Below are 24,363 nucleotides of genomic sequence, written 5' to 3' on the forward strand. Positions count from 1 at the left end.
CCTGTAGTTGAGAGCGAACACGGGTCTCCGGCGCTGTAAGGCAGCGACTGTACCTCACTGTGCGCCGCCGCCCCCCCCCCCCCCCCCCGACGGTAGATGGTGGATCCAGGTTTACAAAAAATAGACACAAGGTGCGGAGGGTCTTGGGGGCAGCATCCTTGAGAACATCGATAGTGACGTTTCAGGTCGGGACCCTTCTTCAGACTCCTCTGGAAGCTTGTTCCATACAATCACCACAATCGGAGAGGCAGAGGATATGGGGAGAAGGCAGGAACGGGGTACTGATTGGGGATGATCAGCCATGGTCACTTTGAATGGCGGTGCTGGCTCGAAAGGCCAAATGGCCTCTACTCCTGCACGTATTGTCTATTGTAAAGCCAGCAAAGTACATCCAAGGATAGTCCGAGGGTCACTGACGTGGTCAATGGTAGCTCGCACTGCTCTCTGGTTGCGGTAGGATGGTTCAGTCGCCTGAAAGGGTCCAGAACAAATCAGAGCCGGCACCGATGACCAAGAGAATCCGACCATGTTCTCCAGCGATGCTGCCTGACCCGTTGAGATACTCCAGCACTCTGTGTCCAGCACAGTGCCCGGTGAAGCTGTACTCACCCTGGTCCAGGGCGAAAACGCACAGCTTTTAGGCGGAAGACAGACACAAAAATCTGGAGTAACTCAGGCAACATCTCTGGAGAGAAGGAATGGGTGACATTTCCGGTCGAGACCCTGTCCCACTGTACGAGGTAATTCAAGAGTTCTCCTGAGTTCTCCCCTGATTCGAGCTCGTGTAATGTACGTAGCGGGTATGTAGCGGCTCATACGAGTAAAAAGTAACAATTTTTTTCATCACAAGTATTTTTTTCACTCGTGGACATTTTTTGCAGTTTGATAAAACGTCACGAGTTTACCAGATTTCCCGAGTACCTACCGTTACTCGTACGAGCCGCTACTTGACATCCACGAGCTCCTACGTGCCCACTACAGACATTACATGAGCTCGAATCAGGGGAGAACACGGGAGAACTCTTGAATTACCTCGTACAGTGGGACAGGCCCTTTCAAGTCAAGTCAAGAGAGTTTATTGTCATGTGTCCTACATAAGACAATGAAATTCTTGCTTTGTTTCAGCACAACAGAATATAGAAGGCGTGAATACAGAACAGATCAGTGTGTCCATATACCATTATATAAATATATACACACATCAATAAATATGCAGATAAAGTGCACATAGACAGATAATGGTCTATTAATGTTCAGAGATTTGTTTCAGTTGAGTTTAATGGCTGTAAAAAGCAGCAATTTCTAAACCTGGACATTGCAGTCTTCAGACTCCTGTACCTTCTACCTGAAGGTAGCGGGGAGATGAGCGTGTGGCCAGGATGGTGTGGGTCCTTGATGATGCTGCCAGCCTTTTTGAGGCAGCGACTGTGATAGATCCCCTCGATGGTAGGGAGGTCAGATGGACTAGGCAGTGTTTACTACTTTTTGTAGTCTTTTCCGCTCCAGGGCGCTCAAGTTGCCGAACCAAGCCACGATGCAACCGGTCAGCATGCTCTCTACTGTGCACCTGTAGAAGTTAGAGAGGGTCCTCCTTGACATACTGACTCTCCGTAATCTTCTCAGGAAATAGAGGCACTGATGAGTTTTCTTAATAATTGTATTAGTGTTCTCGGACCAGGAGAGATCTTCAGAAATATGCACGCCCAGGAATTTGAAACTCTTAACCCTTTCCACCATCAACCCGTTGATATAAATGGGACTGTGGGTCCCCATCCTCCCCCTTCCAAAGTCCACAATCAGTTCCTTGGTTTTGCTGATGTTGAGGGCCAGGTTATTGTGCTGGCACCATTTGGTCAGTCAGTCGATCTCACTTCTATACTCTGACTCGTCCCCATCAGTGATACGTCCCACAACAGTGGTGTCATCGGCGAACTTGGTGATGGAGTTCGCACTATGACCGGCTACGCAGTCATGAGTATAGAGTGAGTACAGCAGGGGGCTGAGCACACAGCCTTGAGGTGCTCCCGTGCTGATTGTTATCGAGGCTGACACATTTTCACCAATACGAACCCAATAAGAGTGGGGGGGGGGGGGGGGGGGGGGGGGGAAGGGACCTGTTTGCATACCTTTCATTAATTTGTTCGATATATCTCTATACCGCTGCTCCATCTCTTGCGAGCAGTGCACCAAGACAAATTCCTTGTATGTGTAAATATACAAATGTGCCAATAAACATATTTATTTATTTATTCAGTCCGAAGAAGGGTCTCGACCCCCAAACGTCACCTATTCCTTCGCTCCATAGATGCTGCCTCACCCGCTGAGTTTCTCCAGCATTTTTGTCTACCTTCGATCTGCAGTTCTCTCTTAAATATTTAATCATTCATTCATTCTCTCCACTGGCTCTCAGTCTGAAGAAGGGTCCCGACTCTAAAACATCAGCCACTCATGATTTTTCCTCCAGCGACGCTGCCTGTCCCCGCTGAGTTAATGGCCTGTCCCATTTACGCGACTGACTGTCGGCACCCGGGCGACCAGAAAGATGTCACGACTCTTTGGAGACCTCCACAACCACGGTCGTGAGAGGTCTCCTATGGTCGTGAGAGGTCTCCAAAAGAGTCGTGGCGTCTTTCTGGTCGCCGCTGAATTTTCAACCTGTTGAAAATTCCGGCAACCTATCGCGGGTGCCGGCAGTCGCCTGTAAAGGTCGCGCAAGTGGGACAGGCCCTTTATACTACTCCAGCAATTGTGAGCGTCCACCTTCGTGTGTCTGCGGTCCCTTCCTCCTGCACTGTTTTAGTATTACACGCCCTTGTCGGTGGGGCTTCACGGTGTGGGCGGAAACCTCGGTCAGCTGTGGCTCTCGAGTAGATTGGTCGCAACCCTGCGAAAGGTGGAGCCGCCCCGCGATTGAAAGTGGGGATTGAGCGGTGGAGTTGCGCGAATTGGCCACCACACACACACACGTTGCTTTTCCCCTGCAAGAGTGGGGTCGCGAAGCCGGAGAATCCGAAGCTTTTTTTGTTTTACTGAAGACAGGAGTTTGTGTTTCAAATATAATATATATATATATATATCTCTGTTCTCCCACCAGTCGACCCACAGGTATTTTTGAGCGTCTGGTGCTGGATAATTGCAAGTTGCTTTTCCTTCGACAACAACTGAAGCTGAAGCTGAATTTCTAGCGGAGTTTTCTGCTGCTCCTTCGCTCGGCAGAGATGCGCCTCTCGCCCGGCGCCGGCTCCAGCTCCAGCTCCTGTTTCTGGGCTTCGGCTTTGCTGTTTCATCCTCTGTGGCTTGTGGCCGTGGCCGGGGGGATCTCCGGGACCCCGGCGGCTTCTCATGGACACTTGCGGCCGGGGAGAGGAGGGGAGAAGGGGGCAGCGAGGCTGGGCTGGGGACACGGGTTGACTGTGAGCCGAGCCGGGGCTGGAGGTGAGGACAGGGGTCGGGACCAGCATGAGGATGAGGAGGAGGAGGAGGTGGTGGTGGAGGTGGGTGAGATGGTGGCTCTGGGCTCCGAGATAGCCAGGGTGAGATGGCCAGAGCAAGGCAGGCAGAGCCACCTCGTCTACCGCGCCCGCCCGGAGATCCCACAACTGTTCGTGGTGCCGGCCAGCGGGCAGATCGTGGCTGTCGGCTCTCGCTGATGGGGCTGCAGGACGTCCGGCTGACTGTGCAAGGGCTGGAGAGGGCAGGGCGGTCCCTGTCCGTGCGGGTGAAGGTGAAGGTGAGACGGGGCAGCGCGGCTGCAGCGGCCGGGAGAGGCGAGGGAAGAGTCGGCAGCAGGGCAGCCCGCTCGGCTCCACAGCCTCTCAGCCACACGGTTACAGTCTCCCGGGACAGCGAGGTGGGCAGCATCATCTACACCCTCCCCGACCCCGGCCGCTGGTTCCAACTCGTCTCCCCGGTGGACGCGCCGGTACAAGTGGAGCGGGACTCGGGCAAAGTTTACTTATCCCGCAGACTGCTCGCAGAGTCGCCCGTCCACGTATCCATCCGTGTCAACAGTGAGACAGGTAAGAGAACCCGCCGCCACTTGTGTTTCAGTGGCACTCGATATTGTTACACTGTGCTTTGTTACACTGTAATGATTGCTACTTTGTAGAATGTTACATTGTAATCGTCGTTACACTCTCACGATTGTTACATTGTATTTTGTTCCATTTTAATGGTTGTCACGTTGCAATTGTTTGTTACATTGTAGTTTGTTACATTGTATTCTTCTTCTTCAATGGAGGGAAGATTATTGGCTGCAACCTTCCCTCCATTGATGAACTGTACACTGCAAGGGCCAGGAAGTGAGCGGGCAAGATCATCTCTGACCCCTCTCACCCTGGCCACAAACTCTTTGAATCACTTCCCTCTGGAAGGCGACTCCGGACTGTCAAAACTGCTACAGCCTGACATAAAAACAGCTTTTATCCATGAATAGTTGCTCTACTCAACAGCCAAAAATCTGTAGCCTCCTTTTGATCTGGTATTTTGTTGGTTCACATGCTTGATCAATGGTGTTTTATCATTAATCTTTTATTATTATTATTATTAATGTTTAGTGTTTTCTGAGCCATTCGTAACTGTCACTAGATGTCATGTTGTTACTTGTGGGCAGAGCACCAAGGCAAATTCCTTGTATGTGAATACATGGCCAATAAACTTAATTGCTTACTTCTTGCCTAAAGTTGTAGATCAAGGGTAGACATCCAGGCCAGGACAGCATCAGTTACTGGGTGGATGGCTTTGGGGAAAAGCCTCAGTGAGCAGTCATTCACGATGCGCCGGGTGGTTTGGGCTGGATGTCCGCAGTCACAAGCAGGGCTGTCTGTCATCCCCCACTGATGCAGGTGATGGGCTGTTCTTGCACGGAGCGTGCGGATTCTGTTCAGGGTTTAGCCATTGACTTGTGATGGAGGTCACAACCCGGTGGTTTCACTGTAGGGTCTGTGATGATCTCTCCGTTGTTGGTGTTGGCATCTTTCCAGGCTCTGCCGCCACTCAGTCTTGGAGTCAAAGTCTTCCAGGGATTTAACGGAAGACCAGAAGGGTTTGCGGGACTCCAGGCACACGTTGGGCAGATTGGCCAAGTCAGCATGGATGGGAAGGTCAGGGGTTAGCCTCGATGGTGCAGCAATCTGTCAACATCCTCTCCCGTCTGCGTATGCTGGGAGGGGGCGATATGAGAGAGAGGACAGGGAGCCGCTGCAGAGATGTTGACTTAAGAGTCCCTGTGATGACCCGCGTTGCAGAGTTAAGGGCCTGTCCCACTTGGTGATTTTTTTCAGTGACTACCGACATCATTGACTGACGTATCAGGTCACCGAAAAATACGCGGCGTGACACGGCGTGATGACATATAACACGGTGGCGGCGCGACGCGATGGCGTATTGACGAGCGATGTTTTTTCAAGCATCGCAACATTTTTTGTGTCTCCGCTGGATTTTGAAATGTTCATAATCTTTTGGCAACGCTGATATGATGCCGACAAACTCGCCCAGTGGCTCAGGCCCTTAAAGGACAGTGTCAACTCGTTTGGTGTGGCAGCTACTATCCCAAGCTGCTGAGCAAAACTCGGCTGGTGAATAGACTAGGGCTAAGCTTGCGGTACGGAGGGTGTGTGTGCATTGGATCCCCAGCCGTTGCCTGCAAGTTTCCTGATGGTGTTGAACCTTGCTTTCAGTTTATCAGCCACCCTCTTCAGGTGTTCACGACAGGTGAGGGTGCGATCCAGGGTGGCTCCGAGCTACCAGGGGAATTCTTCATTCTTGCATCATTATGTTGTAATGAGTACAATGTAACAATCATTACAATCAGGGGGAGGCCATTTAGAATGGAGATGAGGAAGAACTTTTTCCACACAGAGAGTTGTGAATCTGTGGAATTCTCTGCCTCAGTGGACGCCGATTCTCTGGAGGCTTTCAAGAGAGAGTTAGATAGAGCTCTTAAAGATAGAGGAGGGATATGGAGAGGCAGGAACGGGGTACTGATTGTGGATGATCATCCATGATCACATTGAATGGCGGTGCTGGCTTGAAGGGCCGAATGGCCTACTCCTGCATCTATTGTCTATTGTAATTATTGTTACATTGTAATGATTGTTACCTTGTAGTATGTTACATTGGAATTGTAATTACATTGAGGAGACACTGAGACATTGAGGAGACACATTATATTACATTGAACATACAGGAGAAGGCAGGAACGGGGTATTGATTGGGGATGATCAGTCATGATCACATTGAATGGTGGTGCTGGCTCGAAGGGCCGAATGGCCTACTCCTGCACCTATTGTCTATTGTGTTTTGAGAATTGTAATGAGTGTTACTTTGTGATTATTGTTACGTATGTTGTAACATTGTGATTATTGTTACATTGTACTTTTTTGTTACATTGTACTTCATTACATTGTAATTATTGTCACATTATACAGTGAAATGTTCACACACAGTTCAGTAAAAGGATTACTTAGCACAGTTTGTGTTCAGTTCTGGGCACCAATTAATAGGATAGACGTTATCAAGCTGAAAAGGGTGTAAAGAAGATTTACGACGATGTTGCCAGGACTAGAGGGTGTGAGCTATAGGGAGAGTTTGAGTAGGCTAGGACTATTCCCTGGAGCGCAGGAGGATGAGGGGTGATCTTATAAAATCATGACAGGAATAGATTGGGTAGATGCACAGAGTCTCCTGCCCAGTGCAGGTGAATCGAGGACCAGAGGACATAGGTTCATGGTGACGGAGAAAAGATTTAATAGGAATCTGAGGGGTAACTTTTTCACACAATGGGTGGTTGGTGTATGGAATGAGCTGCCAGAGAAGGTAGTTGAGGCCGGGACTATGCCAACATTTAAGCAACAATTAGACAGGTACATGGATAGAACAGGTTTGGAGAGACACAGACTAAGCACAGGCAGGTGGGGTTAGTGTAGCTGGGACCTTGTTGGCCGGTGTGGGCAAGTTGGGCCAAAGGGCCTGTTTCCACACTGTATTACTCTATGACATCATGAGCATTTGACGGCACAGGACCCACACTCGTTGGAGTTTAGAAGGATGAGGGGGCACCTCATTGAAACTTACCGAAGAGTGAAAAGCCTGGATAGAATGGATGTGGAGAGGATGTTTCCACTAGTGGGAGAGTCCCGGGCCAGAGACCATAGCTTAGAATAAAAGGACATTCCTTTAGGAAGAAGATGAGGAGGAATTTCTTTAGCCCGAGGATAGTGAATCTGTGGAATTCATTGCCACAGAAGACTGTGGCGGTGGTAAATGGGTATACAGGGTCGCCAGGTTGTGGCAACACACACACATGCACACACAGACACGCGCACACAGACACGCGCACACAGACACACGCACACAGACACACGCACACAGAGACACACGCACACAGAGACACACACGCACAGACACACGCACACAGAGACACACACACACACACACACACACACAGACACACACACACACACACACACACACACACACACACACACACACACACACACACACACACACACACACACAGACACACAGACACACAGACACACAGACACACAGACACACACACACACAGACACACAGACACACACGCACACAGACACACACAGACACACACACACAGACAGACAGACACACACACACACACACACAGACACACACACACACACTACTGCCATACTGGGTACACATGATAATAACCCAAACCTGGTGCATGCGACAATTAAGCACAGTAGCACAGTGTGACTGACCCTCCCCCTCCTCCCTGCCCCTCCCCAATCTTTGCACATCCCCAATCCTTTCCACTCATCACTATAATTTCACGTTTCATGTACCTTGTGTAATTTGATGCTGTTGGCAGATCATATATTTCCCTCCTGGGATAAATAAAGTTCTATTGTATCATATCGTAGAGTTGCTGCCTTACAGCGCCAGGGAGCTGGGTTTGATCCTGACAACGGGTGCTGTCTTTACGGAGTTTGCACGTTCTCCCTGTGACTGTGTGGGCTTCCTCCGGATGCTCCGGTTTCCTCCCACAGCTCAAAGCCATGCGGGTTTGTAAGCTAATTGGGTGCTGTAAACTGCCATGTGGGTGTGTGCAGGGAGTGGATGCGAAAGCTTTGCATTTCGCTCCTCTCTGAGAAACTCAGCGGGTGAGGCAGCATCTATGGAGCGAAGGAATAGGCGACGTTTTGGGTCGAGACCCTTCTTCAGACTGATGTGGGGCTGGGGGGGGGGGGGGGGGGGCAAGAAGAAGAAAGGAAGAGGCAGAGACAGTGGGCTGAGGGAGAGCTGGGAAGGGGAGGGGAAAGAGGGACAAAGCAGGGACTACCTGAAATTGGAGAAGTCAATGTTCATACCGCTGGGGTGTAAACTACCCAAGCGAAATATGAGACTCACTCTGGCCATGGAGTAGGCCCAGGACAGAGAGGTCGGATTCGGAATGGGAGGGGGAGTTGAAGTGCTGAGCCACCGGGAGATCAGGTTGGTTAGTGCGAACCGAGCGGAGGTGTTGGGCGAAGCGATCGCCAAGCCTGCACGCACTCGGGACATTTGATGGGAGGGCAAGATTAGCAAGTTTACTGATGATACAAAAGTGAGCGGTTTTGCAGATAGTGAAGATGGTTGTGAAAGATTGCAGCAGCATGTGGATCGGTTCGCCAGGTGGGCTGAGGAATGGTTTATAGAATTTAATACAGAGAAGTGTGAGGTGTTGCATTTTGGGACGTCTAACAACGGCACCCGTAGTTAGGATGGAACCCGGGTCTCTGGTGCTGTGAGGCAGCAACTCTACCGCTGCGCCACCATGCTGCCCCCCCCCCATGCAGTTCCTCGTATATCGCAGCTTTATTGAGCAAGCTGGATTTGGCCAAACCCACAGAACGATGAAACATAACGCCCACCGAACGAGTTGCCAACAGAAATGTTTTCTCACTCTCTGTTTACTACAAATCAATTCCATGTCGATGCCACAACCAACATTGCAGGTTGCTTGCTTCACACATTAAATTGGCAAATAGCCCCCCCGTCAAATCCCAGAGGAAGCAGAGAGAAGGGGGAAATGGCAGATATTCGTAGGGTTGATCAAAACAAAAATGATGGGATGTAATGTGTGTTTCAGATGAGAGGAACAAAGAGGTGAAACAAATTCCTCGATGGCTGAATGAAGATATAGTTGTTTAGCTTCTTACTGTCACATGTACCGAGGTAAAGCGAAAAGCTTTTTGTTGCGTGCTATCGAGTCAGCAAAAAGACTATACACGATTACAATCGAGCCGTACTCAGCGAACATGTACAGGATAAAGAGAATAACATATCATGCAAGATAAAGGCCAGTTAAGTCCGTTTAAAGATAGTCCGAGGCTCTCCAATGAGATAGATGTTACTAGGATGGTTCAGTTGCCTGATAATAGGAGAGGATGTTTCCACTAGTGGGAGAGTCTGGGACCAGAGGTCATAACCCCAGATTAAAGAACGTTCTTTTAGGAAGAATTTCTTTAGTCAGAGGGTGGTGAATGTATGGAATTCTTTGCCACAGAAGGCTGTGGAGGCCAAGTCAGTGGATATATTTAAGGCAGTGATAGATAGATAGATTCTTGATTAGTACAGGTGTTGGAGGTTGTGGGGAAAAGGCAGGAGAATGGGGTTAGGAGGGAGAGACAGATCAGCCATGATTGAATGGTGGAGTAGACTTGATGGGCCGAATGGACTAATTCTGCTCCCATCACTTGTGATCTCATGATAACAGCTGGGAAGAAACTGTCCCTGAATCTAGAGGTGTGTGTTTCCACACATCGGTACCTCTTACCTGATGGGAGAGGCGAGAAGAGGGATGGACCAGGGTGAGACTGGTCACTGGTTGTGCTGAGGAAGGAAAATCAGTTTAATAGCCTCGAACAAAATGTGATGCGATTCTCAACGTAATACATGGAATTGGCCATTCTGAAGGTAGCAGCACCTGGAAGCGAAGGGTGGAGAAGAGACTGTAAATAAGATAGAAATTTGACAATTTGTTCAGGATACTTTCTTTAAGGGGCCTGACCCATTCAATATGATTGGTGATCATCCAACTTTTTTTCCCGTACCTGCCCCATCCATTACCCCCTGATCCCCTTCGCCACAAGGGCCACATCTAACTCCCTCTTAAAGAAGCCAATGAAGTGGCGTGACCCTCTGTGGTGAGAGTATTGACGCACGGTGTGCGTCCTCAAGTGTCTTCAACATTTTATTTCCCCTTTTTTGCCGCCCCGCTAGACTTTTCGGAAAATGTTCTTAAGAATTTTCTCTATTCCCCTCGAATCCTAAATCTAGAGAGTATAAACCAGTCTATCCAGTCTTTCTTCATAAGACAGTCCTGACATCCCGGACTGTCTTACGCCGATAGACTTGGTTTATACTCGCTAGAATTTAAGGGGGAGACCCACCGTGATTTTTTTTTCGCGACTGCCGGCATCATTGACTGACGTATCAGGTCACCGAGGAAGTCGCGGCGTGACGCGGTGGTGACGTATTGACGCACGGTGTTTCCTCAAGTGTCACAACATTTTTATTTGTCGCCGCTGGATTTTGAAATGTTCGAAATTTTTGGGCGACCCTACAGGCGACGCCTGCCGCCAAAATTTCAACATGTTTCAAATTTTTCGGTGACGGTAGCGACAATTTTTGCTTTTGGAGGTTGCCGTAGGTGCTGTCCTAAGTTGTCGCCAGGTGTCGTAGGTGAATTCCATTAAAACTAGTCCCTGGCAGTCGCCTAAGTGGCAGAAATAAGGGTAGATGGAAGAGGTGAAATTGGGTCCTCAACCCTGCTTACCATAGTCATCGAAAACATAGAAAATAGGTGCAGGAGGAGGCCATTCGGCCCTTCGAGCCAGCACCGCCATTCATTGTGATCATTGTTGATCATCCCCAATCAATAACCCGTGCCTGCCTTCTCCCCATATCCCTTGATTCCACAGCATGGAAACAGGCCCTTCGGCCCAACCTGCCCATGCCAACCAAGTTTCTACCTTAAATAGAACTGTTTGCCTGTGTTTGAACCGTGTACCTTTAGATCTTATCGAAACAATAACCCCTTATCGGGGATCTTATAGAAACATATACAATTCTTAAGGGACTGGCAGGCCTGGTGCAAGAGAAATGTTCCCTATGTCGGTGTCCAGAACCAAGGGGTCACAGGTTAAGAATAAGGGGTCGGCCATTGAGGACTGAGATGAGGAAAAATCTGGTTTTCACCCAGAGAGTTGTGAATCTGTGGAATTCTCTGAAACACGAAGGCAGTGGAGGCCGATTCACTGGATGTATTCAAGAGAGAACAATTACAAAAAATATTTTATTGAATTTGTTGAGCACCACAATGGTTGAACACAAATTGGAAACTGATTGCAGGGCTGGGTGAGCAGGTGCAGGGGTGAGTCGAGGGATATATCTCCTCACTTTTCTTCTTTCTCTTTTCTCTCTCTTCTCTGTCTTCTCTTTTTAATTTAATGTTCTGTTTGGAAAATGTTAAAATCAAAGCTGATCACTAAGCTGTAACATTGTCAAGTTTTTTGTACAATTGCTTCCAATAAAATAAATATTTAAAACAAATATATATATATATGTATTCAAGAGAGTTAGATTTAGCTCTTGGGGCTAACGGAATCAAAGGATATGTGGAGAAAGCAGGCATGGGTTATTGATTGGGGACGATCAGCCATGATCGTGTTGAAGGGCAGTGCTGGGTCGAAGGGCCGAATGGCCTACTCCTGCACCTATTTTCTATGTTCCGATCTTTCCTATTGTGTAAGTTCTCCCTTTGCAGATATCTAGTATGTACATCACCCTGAGAATGTCGGGCATTTCCATGGCTACTCTGAAATTCTGCTGTGTGTTCAGATCAAGGTTCACCTGTTGGGAAGAGGGGCAGCGTGGTGGTGCAGCGGTAGAGTTGCTGCCTTGCAGCGCCGGAGACCCGGGTTCGATCCCAACTACGGGGGTGCTGTCTGTACGGAGTCTGTACCTTCTCCCCGTGACCTGCGCGGGTTTTCTCCGAGATCTTCGGTTTCCTCCCACACTCCAAAGATGTACAGGTTTGTAGGTAAATTGTATTAAATGGAAAAAATTGTCCCCAGTGTGTGGGAATCGCCGGTCGGCATGGACTCGGTGGGCCGAAGGGCCTGTTTCCACGCTGTTTCTCTAAACTAAATAAATTAAACTAAAGTCAGAAATTAAGTGCTCGTTGCTGTCTTACAAGCAATGAATCATACCTTGGCTGAAATTGTAGCACTTTTGTCAAGGGATATGGGGTGAAGGCAGGAACGGGGTACTGATTGTGGATGATCAGCCATGGTCACATTGAATGGCGGTGCTGGCCGAATGGCCTACTCCTGCATCTATTGTCTATTGCATCTGTCTTGGAAGGTTGTGTGCCCATTCCTGTGACTTAAGTGAAATCTAGGTTGGCTGAGGGAACAGTGTGCGTGCGTGCGTGAGTGTGCGTGTGCACGTACGTAGAAATGCCAAATCTTGAATGAAATGCTCAAGCGAGCAAACATCTGACCTCTGGATTCAAACATTTCTTTGATATTATTCTGAGAAGAGCAGCAAGTTCTCATACGTTTTCGGAGCAGAATCAGGCCATTCGGCCCATCACGTCTACTCCGCCATTCAAACACGGCTGATCTATCTCTCCCTCTCAACTCCTGCATTTGCCCCATAACCACTCACGCCCGTACTAATCAAGATATTCTCCTGTATTTCTTGGCCACTAATTATATTTAGCACGACGAAATGACCCGATTAGTCGGCCATTCCTCTTTGTCAGATCATCCAGTGAGAAGATTAGGCCTTGCCTTCCCGCTCTCACACCTGTGACTACTCTCCAAGAAGAGTGGGCTTTGTAGTTTAGTTTGGAGATACAGCATGGAAACAGGCCCGTCGGCCCCACTGGTGAACACACTGGTCATCGATCACCCCTTCACACTCGTTCCATGTTGTCCACAACCTCCCCGTCCACTCCCCACACAACTGGGCAATTAATCTACAAACCCGCACGTGTCTGGGATGTGGGAGGGAACCGCAGCTCCCGACGGGGACCAATGTGGTCACGAGTTCACAAGTTGTAGGACCATTCGGCCCATTGAGCCCCCTCCGCCATTCAATCACAGCTGATCTCTGCCCAATAATCCCATTTTCTGAAGAAGGGTTTCGGCCCGAAACGTTGCCTATTTCCTTCGCTCCATAGATGCTGCTGCCTCGCCCGCTGAGTTTCTCCAGCACTTTTGTCTACCTCTAATCCCATTTTCAAGCCTTCTCCCCGTAACCCTTGACTCCCGTTCTAATCAATAAATTGTCTAACTCTGCCTTAAAAATATCCACTGACTTGGCCTCCACAGCCTCCTGTGGCAATGAGTTCCACAGAGTCACCACCCTCTGACTAAAGTTCCTCCCCACCTCCTTTCTAAAAGAGCGCCCTTTAATTCTGAGGCTGTGACCTCTGGTCCTAGACTCTCCCACCAGTGGAAACATCCTCTCTGCATCTGCTCTGGAGTCTGCGTGGACATGTTACTGACTAAACTCAATGGTTTTTGAGAATGCATTTTTTTTAATTTGGATGAAAGGCAAGTTATCTAGTGTGCTTTTACTGTATGTTGTTGAAATATTTACCGCCACCCACAGTAACATCTTATTGCTGAACAAGTTTGTATATTAAATCAGTTTAATTAGACACGGTAATGAAGAACATTATAAGAACCCAGAGGTTTTTTTTTTTGAAAAGATATACTGTAATAGGTACATTTCTGAGCTCGTGGAGTGCTAAAATCTTTACAACTACCTCTGGAGCTGCACAGACCATAAACTGAAGTCTGATTCGCCATTTTATCAGTTAGTTCCATTGCTAAAGATCTTAAAGATAGTGGAGTTAGGGGATATGGGGAGAAGGCAGGAACGGGATACTGATTGGGGATGATCAGCCATGATCACATTGAATGGCTGGCTCGAAGGGCCGAATGGCCTACTCCTGCACCTATTGTCTATTGCTATAATCACCCATGTCATGTGACATTGACAAACCCTGGTGCTGCTGACTTTTTCACCCAGAGAGTTGTGAATCTGTGGAATTCTCTGGCACAGAAGGCAGTGGAGGCTAAATCACCGGATGTTTTCAAGAGAGAGTTAGCTCTTGGGTCTAAGCAAATTGAGGAATTTGGGGAGAAAGCAGGAACGGGATACTGATTGGGGATGATCAGCCATGATCACATTGAAGCTGGCTCGAAGGGCCGAATGGCCTACTCCTGCACCTATTGTCTATGTTTAACCCTTCGTACAATGCCTCTTTCCATTGTCGATCCACCTGCTGATTGCAAGGATGGATCCAGCCCTTGGCACAGTTTCTGGTCAATTAAAAATAATCTTTATTTAAAATTCAAGATTAAGCGACCCCTGTATATTCTTTTAGATTAGATTCGAGATACAACGCGGAAACAGGCCCTTCCACGCCAACCAGCGATCCCCGCACAGTAACACTATCCTACACACACCTGGGGACAATTTATAACTGTACTCGGCCAATTAAAACCGACAAACCCTCTTTGTCTTAGGAGTGTGGGAGGAAACCGGGGATCCTGGAGAAAACCCACCCAGGTCATGGGGAGAACATACAAACTCCGTACAGACAGCACCCGTAGTCGGGATCGAACCCGGGTCTCTGGCGCTGTAAGGCAGCAACTCTACCGCTGCGCCACCGTGCTGCCCAAACCTGTATGCAAATATCACATTGGGGAACAATTATTTCTCCTGTGACAGGTGGCTATAATAAATTGCTTTCTTGTTTAGTTTTTTTTATATTACATTGTGAAATAAACTTAGTGTTTGTCTGTGGACCTTAGTCATCTTCTGATGATCTTTCCTGGTGCTGCATGTAAGAATTTACAGACAGAGTCTTAGACCGACCAAGATGCCCCATCTAAACTATGGGGTTAGACAACAGTGCTGGGTTAGATTCGACTTGATGGGCCGAATGGCCAAATTCTACTCCCATCACATGTCAGGTGTCTCCTCCCCCCCCCTCCCCCGGCCATGGGTAACTCCGTGTTACCTGCTCCATGGTCAGATAGTCGGCGACTAAACCGTCTCCCCCACCAGCATCTGAGGAGGGGGCTGTGGACCCCCAGCAGGACCAAAAACAAGACCAGATGAGCTTCTAGCGAGCCGACGGCCATCCACACTTCAATAGAAGTTGCGAGAGAGGCAGCATCTATGGAGCGAAGGAATAGGAGACGTTTCGGTTCGAGACCTTTCAGGTCTCGACCCGAAACGTCACCTATTCCTTTGCTCCATAGATGCTGCCTCACCCGCTGAGTTTCTCCAGCATTTCTGTCTACCTTCGATTTTTCCAGCATCTGCAGTTCCTTCTTAAACATCAGTAGAAGTTGCGATCACTGTCGTACACAGCATCGTAAGGAAGATGATAAAGCACACGCACGCCAAAATAAAACACCTCCAGCGGCGGTAAGTCGGCAGGAACTGGAGGACAGAGACGTGTGGTGCGTCCGTCACCGTTCCCGTCGGAAACCAGCGCCACTGCGTCGCTAATGTTTTCAACGATGATGAACTGACGACCGTCGCTAGGCTTCCACCACGAAACATCTCCATCCAAAACGTCACCTGTTCATAGAAGCATTGAAACATAGAAAATAGGTGCAGGAGGAGGCCATTCGGCCCTTCGCGCCAGCACCGCCATTCAATGTGAACATGGCTGATCATCCCCAATCAATAACCCGTGCCTGCCGTCTCCCCATATCCCCTGATTCCACTCGCCCCGAGAGCTCTATCTAACTCTCTCTTAAATCCATCCAGTGATTTGTCCTCCACTGCCCTCTGTGGCATGGAATTCCCCCCCTCCCTCCCCTCCCCCCCCCCCCCCCTCCCCTCCCCCCCCCCCCCCCCTTCCCCCCCCCCCCCCTCCCCCCCCCCCCCCCTCCCCCCCCCCCCCCCCTCTCTCCCCCCTCCCCCTCTCCCCCCTCCCTCTCCCCTTTCTCTGCCCTCCCCCTCCCCCCCCCCCTCCTCCTCTCCCCTCCCTCCCCCCCCTCCCTCTCTCCCCCCTCCCTCTCTCCCCCCTCCCTCTCTCCCCCCCCCTCTCTCCCCCCTCCCTCTCTCTCCCCCCCTCCCCCTCCCTCTCCCTCTCTCTCCCCCCCTCCCTCTCTCCCCCCTCCCCCTCTCCCCCCCTCCCTCTCTCCTCCCCTCCCCTCCCCTCCCCTCTCTCTCCCCCCCTCCCTCTCTCCCCCCCCCCCCCCCCTCCCCCCCCCCCCCCTCTCCCCCCCCCCCCCTCCCCCCCCCCTCCTCCCCCCTCCCTCTCTCTCCCCCCCTCCCTCCCTCCCCCTCCCTCTCTCCCCCCCCCCTCCCTCTCCCCCCCTCCCTCTCTCCCCCCCTCCCCTCTCTCCCCCCCCTCCCTCTCTCCCCCCTCCCCCTCTCCCCCCTCCCTCTCTCCCCCCCCTCCCCCCCTCCCCTCCCCCCCTCCTCTCTCCCCCCCTCCCTCTCTCCCCCTCCCCCCCCCCCCCTCCCTCTCCCCCCCTCCCTCTCCCCCGCTCCCCCCCCCCTCCCTCTCCCCCCCCCTCCCTCTCTCCCCCCCTCCTCCCTCTCTCCCTCCCTCCCTCTCTCCCCCCTCCCTCCCTCCCTCTCCCTCCCTCTCTCCCCCCCCTCCCTCTCTCCCCCCCTCCCTCTCTCCCCCTCCCTCCCTCCCCCCCCCCCCCCCCTCCCTCTCCCCCCCCCCCTCCCTCTCTCCCCCTCCTCCCTCTCTCCCCCCCTCCCTCTCTCCCCCCCTCCCTCTCTCCCCCCCTCCCTCTCTCCCCCCCTCCCCTCTCTCCCCCCCTCCCTCTCTCCCCCCCTCCCTCTCTCCCCCCTCCTCCCTCCAATCTCTCTCCTCCCCCCCCCTGATCTCCCCCTCCCCCTCTCCCCCCCCCCCCTGCCGTTTGATGTTGCCGAGATGATTTCATCTCCATTCAAGCAGTCTGCTGAATTCACAAACACACTCCAAGCCAACAGACACACTTCACATTCAATCCCGCTGTTAGTCTTTCCGCACCAACTAAATATTTGCATGTTCACGCTGGCAGATATTCCCCGGAGCGGGAATGTCTACGGTGTGGTTCGGCGACACCGGGAAGGCAGGGGCCGCCTCTGGAAATGTAAAACAAATATTGATACACGTTGCTGCTTATCTTAATAAAAAAAAAACTGGCCGAGAATGCTTTCGATTCCCAGATGGGAATGATTGAAATTCGGAACATGATCCGGGATGGGATTAGAATTGAAAGAGATACCTGGCGCGATTCTCCAAAAGGAGAAAGGGGGGGGGGAGGGTGGCGAAGGTTTGCTCACAATTAAAGTGAAGATAGACACAGAAATGCTGGAGTAACTCAGCGGTTCAGGCAGCAACTCTGCAGAGAAGGAATGGGTGATGTTTTTCAAGAGAGAGCTAGATAGGGCTCTTAAAGATAGCGGAGCCTGACAAAATATGGGGAGAAGGCAGGAACGGGTACTGATTGGGGATGATCCGCCATGATCCCATTGAATACTCCTGCACCTATTGTCTATTGTCTATTGAATGTGAAGGGGGGTTAAAGTGTTTGGCAACCGGGAGATCAGGTAGGTTTAGGCGGACTGAGCGGAGGTTTTCAGTGAAACGATCAACGAGCCTCGACCCGAAAAGTCACCCATTCCTTCTGCAATATTGTTCTGGGTGTTTCCATTCCCCAGAAAACTCCTACAATTCACGCCCTCTCGTCACAATAGACAACAGGTGCAGGAGTAGGCCATTCGGCCCTTCGAGCCAGCACCGCCATTCAATGTGATCATGGCTGATCATCCTCAATCAGTACCCCGTTCCTGCCTTCTCCCCATATCCCCTGACTCCGCTATCTTTAAGAGCCCTATCATGAAAGTATCCAGAGAACCTGCCTCCACCGCCCTCTGAGGCAGAGAATTCCACAGACTCACAACTCTGTGTGAAAAAGTGTTTCCTCGTCTCCGTTCTAAATGGCTTACCCCTTATTCTTAAACTGTGGCCCCTGGTTCTGGACTCCCCCAACATCGGGAACATGTTTCCTGCCTCCAGGGTGTCCAAACCCTGTTTCAATAAGATACCCTGTCATCCTTCTAAACTCCAGAGTGTACAAGCCCAGCCGTTCCATTCTCTCAGCATATGACAGTCCCGCCATCCCAGGAATTAACTTTCATATCCACACACCTCTCCTCATTCCCATATCCCTTTCTGTTTCCAAACCCTTTCCTCACAAGCCTTTCCCTTCCCACCTGCCTCCCTTGCCCATTCCCATGTCCCCCCCCCAACTTCACCCCAACAGCCAAGTCAAGTGTAGACTCTAAAAGCCGGAGTAACTCAGCGAGACAGGCAGCATCGGGAACATGTTTGGGTGACTTTTCGGGTTCAGACCTCTCTTCAGCCAAGTCGAGTGCGTTTAATTGCTCTATGGCCCCGAGCTGTTCAGTGAAGAAAGAAAGGTCTATACATTTGATAATCACTATCACAATAACACTTTATTAGCCAAGTATGTTTTGCAACATACAAGGAATTAGATTTGCCATACAGTCGCACCAATAAAAAGCAACAGAACACACAAAATATATTTTAACATGAACATCCACCACAGTGACTCCTCCACATTCCTCACTGTGGTGGAAGGTGAAAAAACGTTCAATCTCTACACTTCTTTGTCCTCCTGCAGTCGGGGGCCTCGAGCCTTCCGTTGTCGGGGCGATCAAGCTCCTGCATCGGGGGTGGAGGGGGGGGAAATCTCACTTTCCCAGCGCCAGGCGATCGGACCCCGGGTCAGGGCTGGTCGAAACCTTCAGCGTCGTTTGGAGCTTCCCGACATCGGTCTCTACTCGAGACTGTGAGCTCCTCGATGGTGGAATCCGCAGGCCGTGTTTGGTGCGTCGATCCCAGCCGTGGGTCTCAAAGTCAGTCCCGAGCAAGGCCTCCATCCAGCTCCATCATGTTAGGCCGCAGAGCGACCGGAGATACGATCCAGAAAACAGATGGACCTCACCGAGGCCGTTACACAAGTGTCGCCACTTCCTGGCAAAGTCAGTCCCGACGTGAGAGCGTGGCCTGCGGCATCTCTGACCCTACCTCCCATCATGTCACCCCTCCCGCAGACCGACCTAAATCTCAGCCCTCTCCCTACCGTTTATCTCCCAGCCCCCTCCTCCCCCACCACCAGGACTAGACTCTCAAGTGAGACATGGATCTGGTTTAATTATTTGGCTGCTTGCAACGGGGAGGCAGTTGACACTCCGTGTTAGTCTCCACTTTAGTCCTTTTAAGTTTAGAGATACAGCGGGGATACAGGCCCTTCGGCAGGCCGAGTCCGCGCCGACCAGCGATCCCCGCACACTAACACCATCCTACACACGAGGGACAATCTTATTGCTCATTATAAGGAGGTGGGACTGGTGTAGCTGGGATATAGTTGGTCGGCGTGGGCAAGTTGGGCCAAAGGGCCTGTTTACACACTGTATCACTCTATGACTCTATCTAAGCCAATTAACCTGCAAATCTGTACGTCTTTGGCGTGTGGGAGGAAACCGGAGCACCCGGAGAAAATCCACGCAGGTCACGGGGAGAACGTACACACTCAACACTGACAGCATCCGTGGTCAGGATCGAACCCAGGTCTCTGATGCTGTAAGGCAGCAACTCTACCGCTGCGCCACTGTGCCGAATCTAGTTTGGAGATACAGAATAGAAACAGGCCCTTTGGCCGACTGAAGAGATGCTGCCTGTCCCGCTGAGTTACCCCAGCGTTTTGTGTCTTTCTTTGGTGTAAACCAGCATCTGCAGTTCCTTCCTGCACATTCCAAGTTTGTCCAATCTCTCCTTATACTGTAGGCAATGCCCTCTAATCCAGGCAGCATCCTGGCGAACCTCTTCTGCACCCTTTGCCAAAAGTGACGCAAACTTCACTCAAAAAAGCTGTAGGATACAAAGTGTGGAAACGGAGGGGAGGTGTCATGTTGATACACAAGAGGTTTTGTTTGCAATTGAAACTGTTTGGAAAGAATTTTAGTTCACACCTTAAATACCTGATTATCACAGTGGAAAACTCAGTTTGAAAACGTTCCTTTTCACAGCTTGTCTTTCCTCATGTTGATAATTAGATTAAAAATATCTCAAATATTGTCCCTTTTAAAATTTCTTGCCATCTGCAGTTCCTTCCTACACGTGTAAGAAAGAACTCCAGAAGCTGGTTGAAATCGAAGGTAGACACAAAATGCTGGAGTAATGCCCCTGTCCCACTACAGGTGACTAGGCTGTCGCCACATGGTCGTCGGGGAGTCGACTGTATGGTCGTGAGTCGGCTGCTCATTCGCCCAAAGAGTCGTAGCGTTTTTCTGGCTCTGGCCGCTGGCTTTTGAAATGTTCAACATTTTTTCGCCGACGGTGGGTTTGAAGCTTGCTTGACTTCTCCTGACGTAGGTGCTGTCGTAGGTTGTCGACAGGATGACGTAGGTTGTCGCCAGTGCTGACTTCAGTGAATTCAATTGGCGACTACCTACGTCAACCGGCGACAGGTACCGGCGACTGAATTGTCGTAGCTTGTTGTAGCTTGTCGCAGGTGGACGTAGGTTGCCGTAGGTGTGGTCGTAGGTGGACGTCCTTACAGGTCGCCGGTTGTCGGTAGCTTGCCGTAGCTTGACGTCGACTGGATGGTAGTTGGTCGTGGACATTGTCATGGGGGGGTTGGAAGGGGGTTCAGTCACCATTTTTTTGGTGACCTGCTACAACTATGACAGTCGCCCCAAAAGGGCTTAAGTGGGACAGGCCGTTAACGCAGCGGGTCAGGCAGCATCTCTGAAGAAGGGTCTCGACCCAAAACGTCACCCATTCCTTCTTTCCGGAGATGCTGCCTATCCCGCTGAGTTACTCCAGCATTTTGTGCCTATCTTTGTGTTCCTCCCCACACCTTTGGCCCAGCACGTGCACTCCAACTGTGGCGGCTCAACACACTGGACTTCGTACCTACTTTTGAGACCCACACACCACACAACCATCGACCACCCATTCGCTCCAGTTCTATGCCACCTTCTCACCTACTAATGCACTAGGGATTGTCATTTTACCCAGGGCCAATTGATCTACAAACCCACACGTCTTTGGAATGTGGAAGGAAACTGGAACACCCAGAGGAAATGATCACATTGAATGGCGGTGCTGGCTCGAAGGGCCGAATGGCCTACTCCTGCACCTATTGTCTATTGTCTATAGGAACCCCACGCAGTTAGTTTAGTTTAGTTTATTGTCATGTGTACCGAGGTACAGTGTAGGCTTTCGTTGCACGCTATTCCAGTCAGACTTCTTCTTATCGAGTCCATATCACAAGATTAGAACTTGTTCAGCCAGAGCTGGACACACGCGTCCCTGCATCTGTATACGGTTGCGTCTTGCGCTTCACGTGCTTCTTGTGCGTGGTGGGGGAAAGATTGGCGGAAACAGGGCCGCGACGTGAACGCTCTTTCCTTGACCCCATCCAGTCAGTGGAAAGACAATACATGATTACAATCGAGACATTTACAGCATACAGATACACGATAAGGGTATAACGTTTAGTGCAAGGTAAAGGCAGTGAAGTCCCATCAAAGATAGTCCAATGGGTCTCCATTGAGGCAGATTGTACGTCAGGACTGCTCTCTGGTTGTGGTAGGATGGTTCTGTTGCCTGATAACAGCTGGGGAAGAAACTGTCCCTGAATCTGGAGTTGTCACATAGGGAGGATGTACAAACTCCACAAGGACAGCACCCGGCGTCAGGATCGAACCTGCGTCCCCGATGCTGTGAGGCAGGAGTTCAACCCACTGCACCGCTGTGTTATTTTGATAGGAATAGCTGGAATCACAGGCCAAAGTTCAAAGTAAACTTTATTGTCAATTCAATTATGCAACAGTAGTTACACAGAGGATTGAAATTACGTTTCCCCATACTCCAAATGTGCAAGTAATATTAAAAACACAGACAGACAACATACCAATAAAAATAGACAATAAAGAATGCTGAGAAATCTTCTGAGAAATCTGAGAAAAGATGTTGTCAAGCTGGAAAGGGTGCAGAGAAGAATTATGAGGATGTTGCCAGGACTAGAGGGTGTGATCTATAGGGATAGGTTGAGTAGGCTGGGTCTCTATTCCTTGGAGCGCAGGAGGATGAGGGGTGATCTTATAGAGGTGTGCAAAATCATGAGAGGAATAGATCGGGTGGATGCACAGAATCTCTTGCCCAGAGTAGGGGAATCGAGGACCAGAGGACATAGGTTCAAGGTGAAGGGGAAAAGATTTAATAGGAATCTGAGGGGTAACTTTTTCACACAAAGGATGGTGGGTGTATGGAACAAACTGCCAGAGGAGGTAGTTGAGGCCGGGACTATCCCAATGTTTAAGAAACAGTTAGACAGGTACATGGATAGGGCAGGTTTGGAGGGAAATGAGCCCTGTACAACTGCAATAGGACCTCCTTGCTCCTACACTCAAATCCTTTCGCTATGAAGGCCAACATGCCATTAGCTTTCTTCACTGCATGTTTACTTTCAGTGACTAGGGAGAAGGCAGGAACGGGGTACTGATTGTGGATGATCAGCCAAGGACAGGCAGGCAGGTGGGATTAGTGTGGCTGGGACATGTTGGCCAGTGTGCGCAAGTTGAGTCTAATGGGCCTGTCTCACTAAGGCGATTCTTAAGGCGACTGTCAAGTCGTAGCAGGTCGCTGAAAAACCAGCGACTGGAACGGCGACTGTCAGAGTGTAACACACTCGCACGCACGCACACATCGCTTCCTTCACCAGCCTGTTATGCAGGCGGGGGGCAGGGCAAGCGGGGGGAGCGCTGTCTGAATGAAATTCACACGGTGCAAAGCCAATGTGATACAGACACACACTGTGATGAACAGGAAGGTTGGCACTGTAATTAAGATGGTGAAAGCACAGTGTACGGGAAGAGTCACTTAAGTCCTTTAAAAGAGGAGTGAAGGTGGGGGAGAAGGAGTGGAGACAACTTTTAAGAATCCAGAGATACGCGGCTGTGAAGCTCGGCGGACATTTAACATTACCGGTCGGTTATCCTTGGTTCTGAAAACTACTGTTTACGTTTTTTCCCCCCATTGAGCCAATGAAATTCTCCGTTCAGCACCGGCTACAACATATGACCTCCTGACGACCCGCTATCACTCCACCAACGGCACGAGAATCCTCGCTGCTCTCCATGGCGTCGAAATTCTGGTCGCTGCTAATTTTGAATAACGTTGAAATGTTGTAAAATTAGCGGCGACCAGAATGAAGCCGCGACTAGTTACGAGAATGCGGGAACTACTTGCCACCCATGCAGGCGACACCCCGGCAACCTCCGGCGAACATGTGGCGACCTCATAGTCTCCTGTAGACAAAAAAGCTGGAGAAACTCAGCGGGTGAGGCAGCATGTATGGAGCGAAGGAATAGGCCACGTTTAGACCTGAAACGTCGCCTATTCCATCGCTCCATAGATGCTGCCTCACCCGCTGAGTTTTTCCAGCTTTTTTTTCTACCTTCAATTTTTCCAGCAATTGCAGTTAGACAATAGACAATAGGTGCAGTAGTAGGCCATTTGGCCATTCACTGTGATCATGGCTGATCGTCCCCAATCAGTACCCCGTTCCTGCCTTCACCCCATATCCCCTGACTCCGCTATTTTTAAGAGCCCTCTCTTGCTCTCTCTGGAAAGCATCCAGAGAACCGGCCTCACCGCCCTCTGAGGCAGAGAATTTCACAGACTCGCCTCTCTCTGTGAGAAAAAGTGTTTCCTCACCTCCGTTCTAAATGGCTTACTCCTTATTCTTAAACTGTGGCCCCTGGTTCTGGACTCCCCCAACATCGGGAACATGTTTCCTGCTACTAGGGCGTCCAAACCCTTAATAATCTTATATGTTTCAATAAGATATCCTCTCATCCTTCTAAACTCCAGTGTATACAAGCCCAGCCACTCCATTCTCTCAGCATAGGGCATTCCCGCCATCCCGGGAATTAACCCTGTAAACCTATGCTGCACTTCCTCAATAGCAAGAATGTCCTTTCTCAAATTAGGGGGCCAAAACTGCACACAATACTGCAGGTGTGGTCTCACTCGGGCCCTTCTTTCTTTCTTTCTTAAACAACTCGGAGCGGAGTCAGGGGATATGGGGAGAAGGCAGGAACGGGGTACTGATTGGGGATGATCAGCAATGATCAAATTGAATGGCGGTGCAGCTCAAAGGGCCAAATGATCCTACTCCTGCACCTATTGTCTATTGTTTAACTCATTGTTGTTAAACACATTTTTGTAGTCGTATTATTCACCTTCTCATTCCCACATTG

At 50.2% G+C, this 24,363-nt stretch overlaps 1 protein-coding gene and 1 long non-coding RNA gene across 2 annotated transcripts in view; one reads left to right on the top strand and one right to left on the bottom strand.

Moving 5' to 3' along the window:
* Positions 1–2,770: 2,770 nt before the first annotated feature.
* si:dkey-22o22.2 (neural-cadherin) overlaps positions 2,771–24,363 on the top strand; it is a 354,455-nt gene continuing 332,862 nt past the window's right edge. The window contains 1 exon segment of the mRNA XM_055633687.1: positions 2,771–4,019. Coding sequence (XP_055489662.1) covers positions 3,539–4,019 — 481 coding nt within the window. The 5' untranslated portion in view covers positions 2,771–3,538.
* LOC129696157 (uncharacterized) lies at positions 11,302–17,206 on the bottom strand. Its single transcript, XR_008723280.1, has 3 exons — positions 17,054–17,206; positions 15,354–15,636; positions 11,302–11,479 (listed from the first exon to the last, which is right to left on the bottom strand). It is a non-coding gene; the product is annotated as an uncharacterized LOC129696157 (long non-coding RNA).

This window comes from Leucoraja erinacea, chromosome 4 (assembly GCF_028641065.1).
Source record: "Leucoraja erinacea ecotype New England chromosome 4, Leri_hhj_1, whole genome shotgun sequence".
Taxonomy (NCBI): Eukaryota; Metazoa; Chordata; class Chondrichthyes; order Rajiformes; family Rajidae; genus Leucoraja; species Leucoraja erinaceus.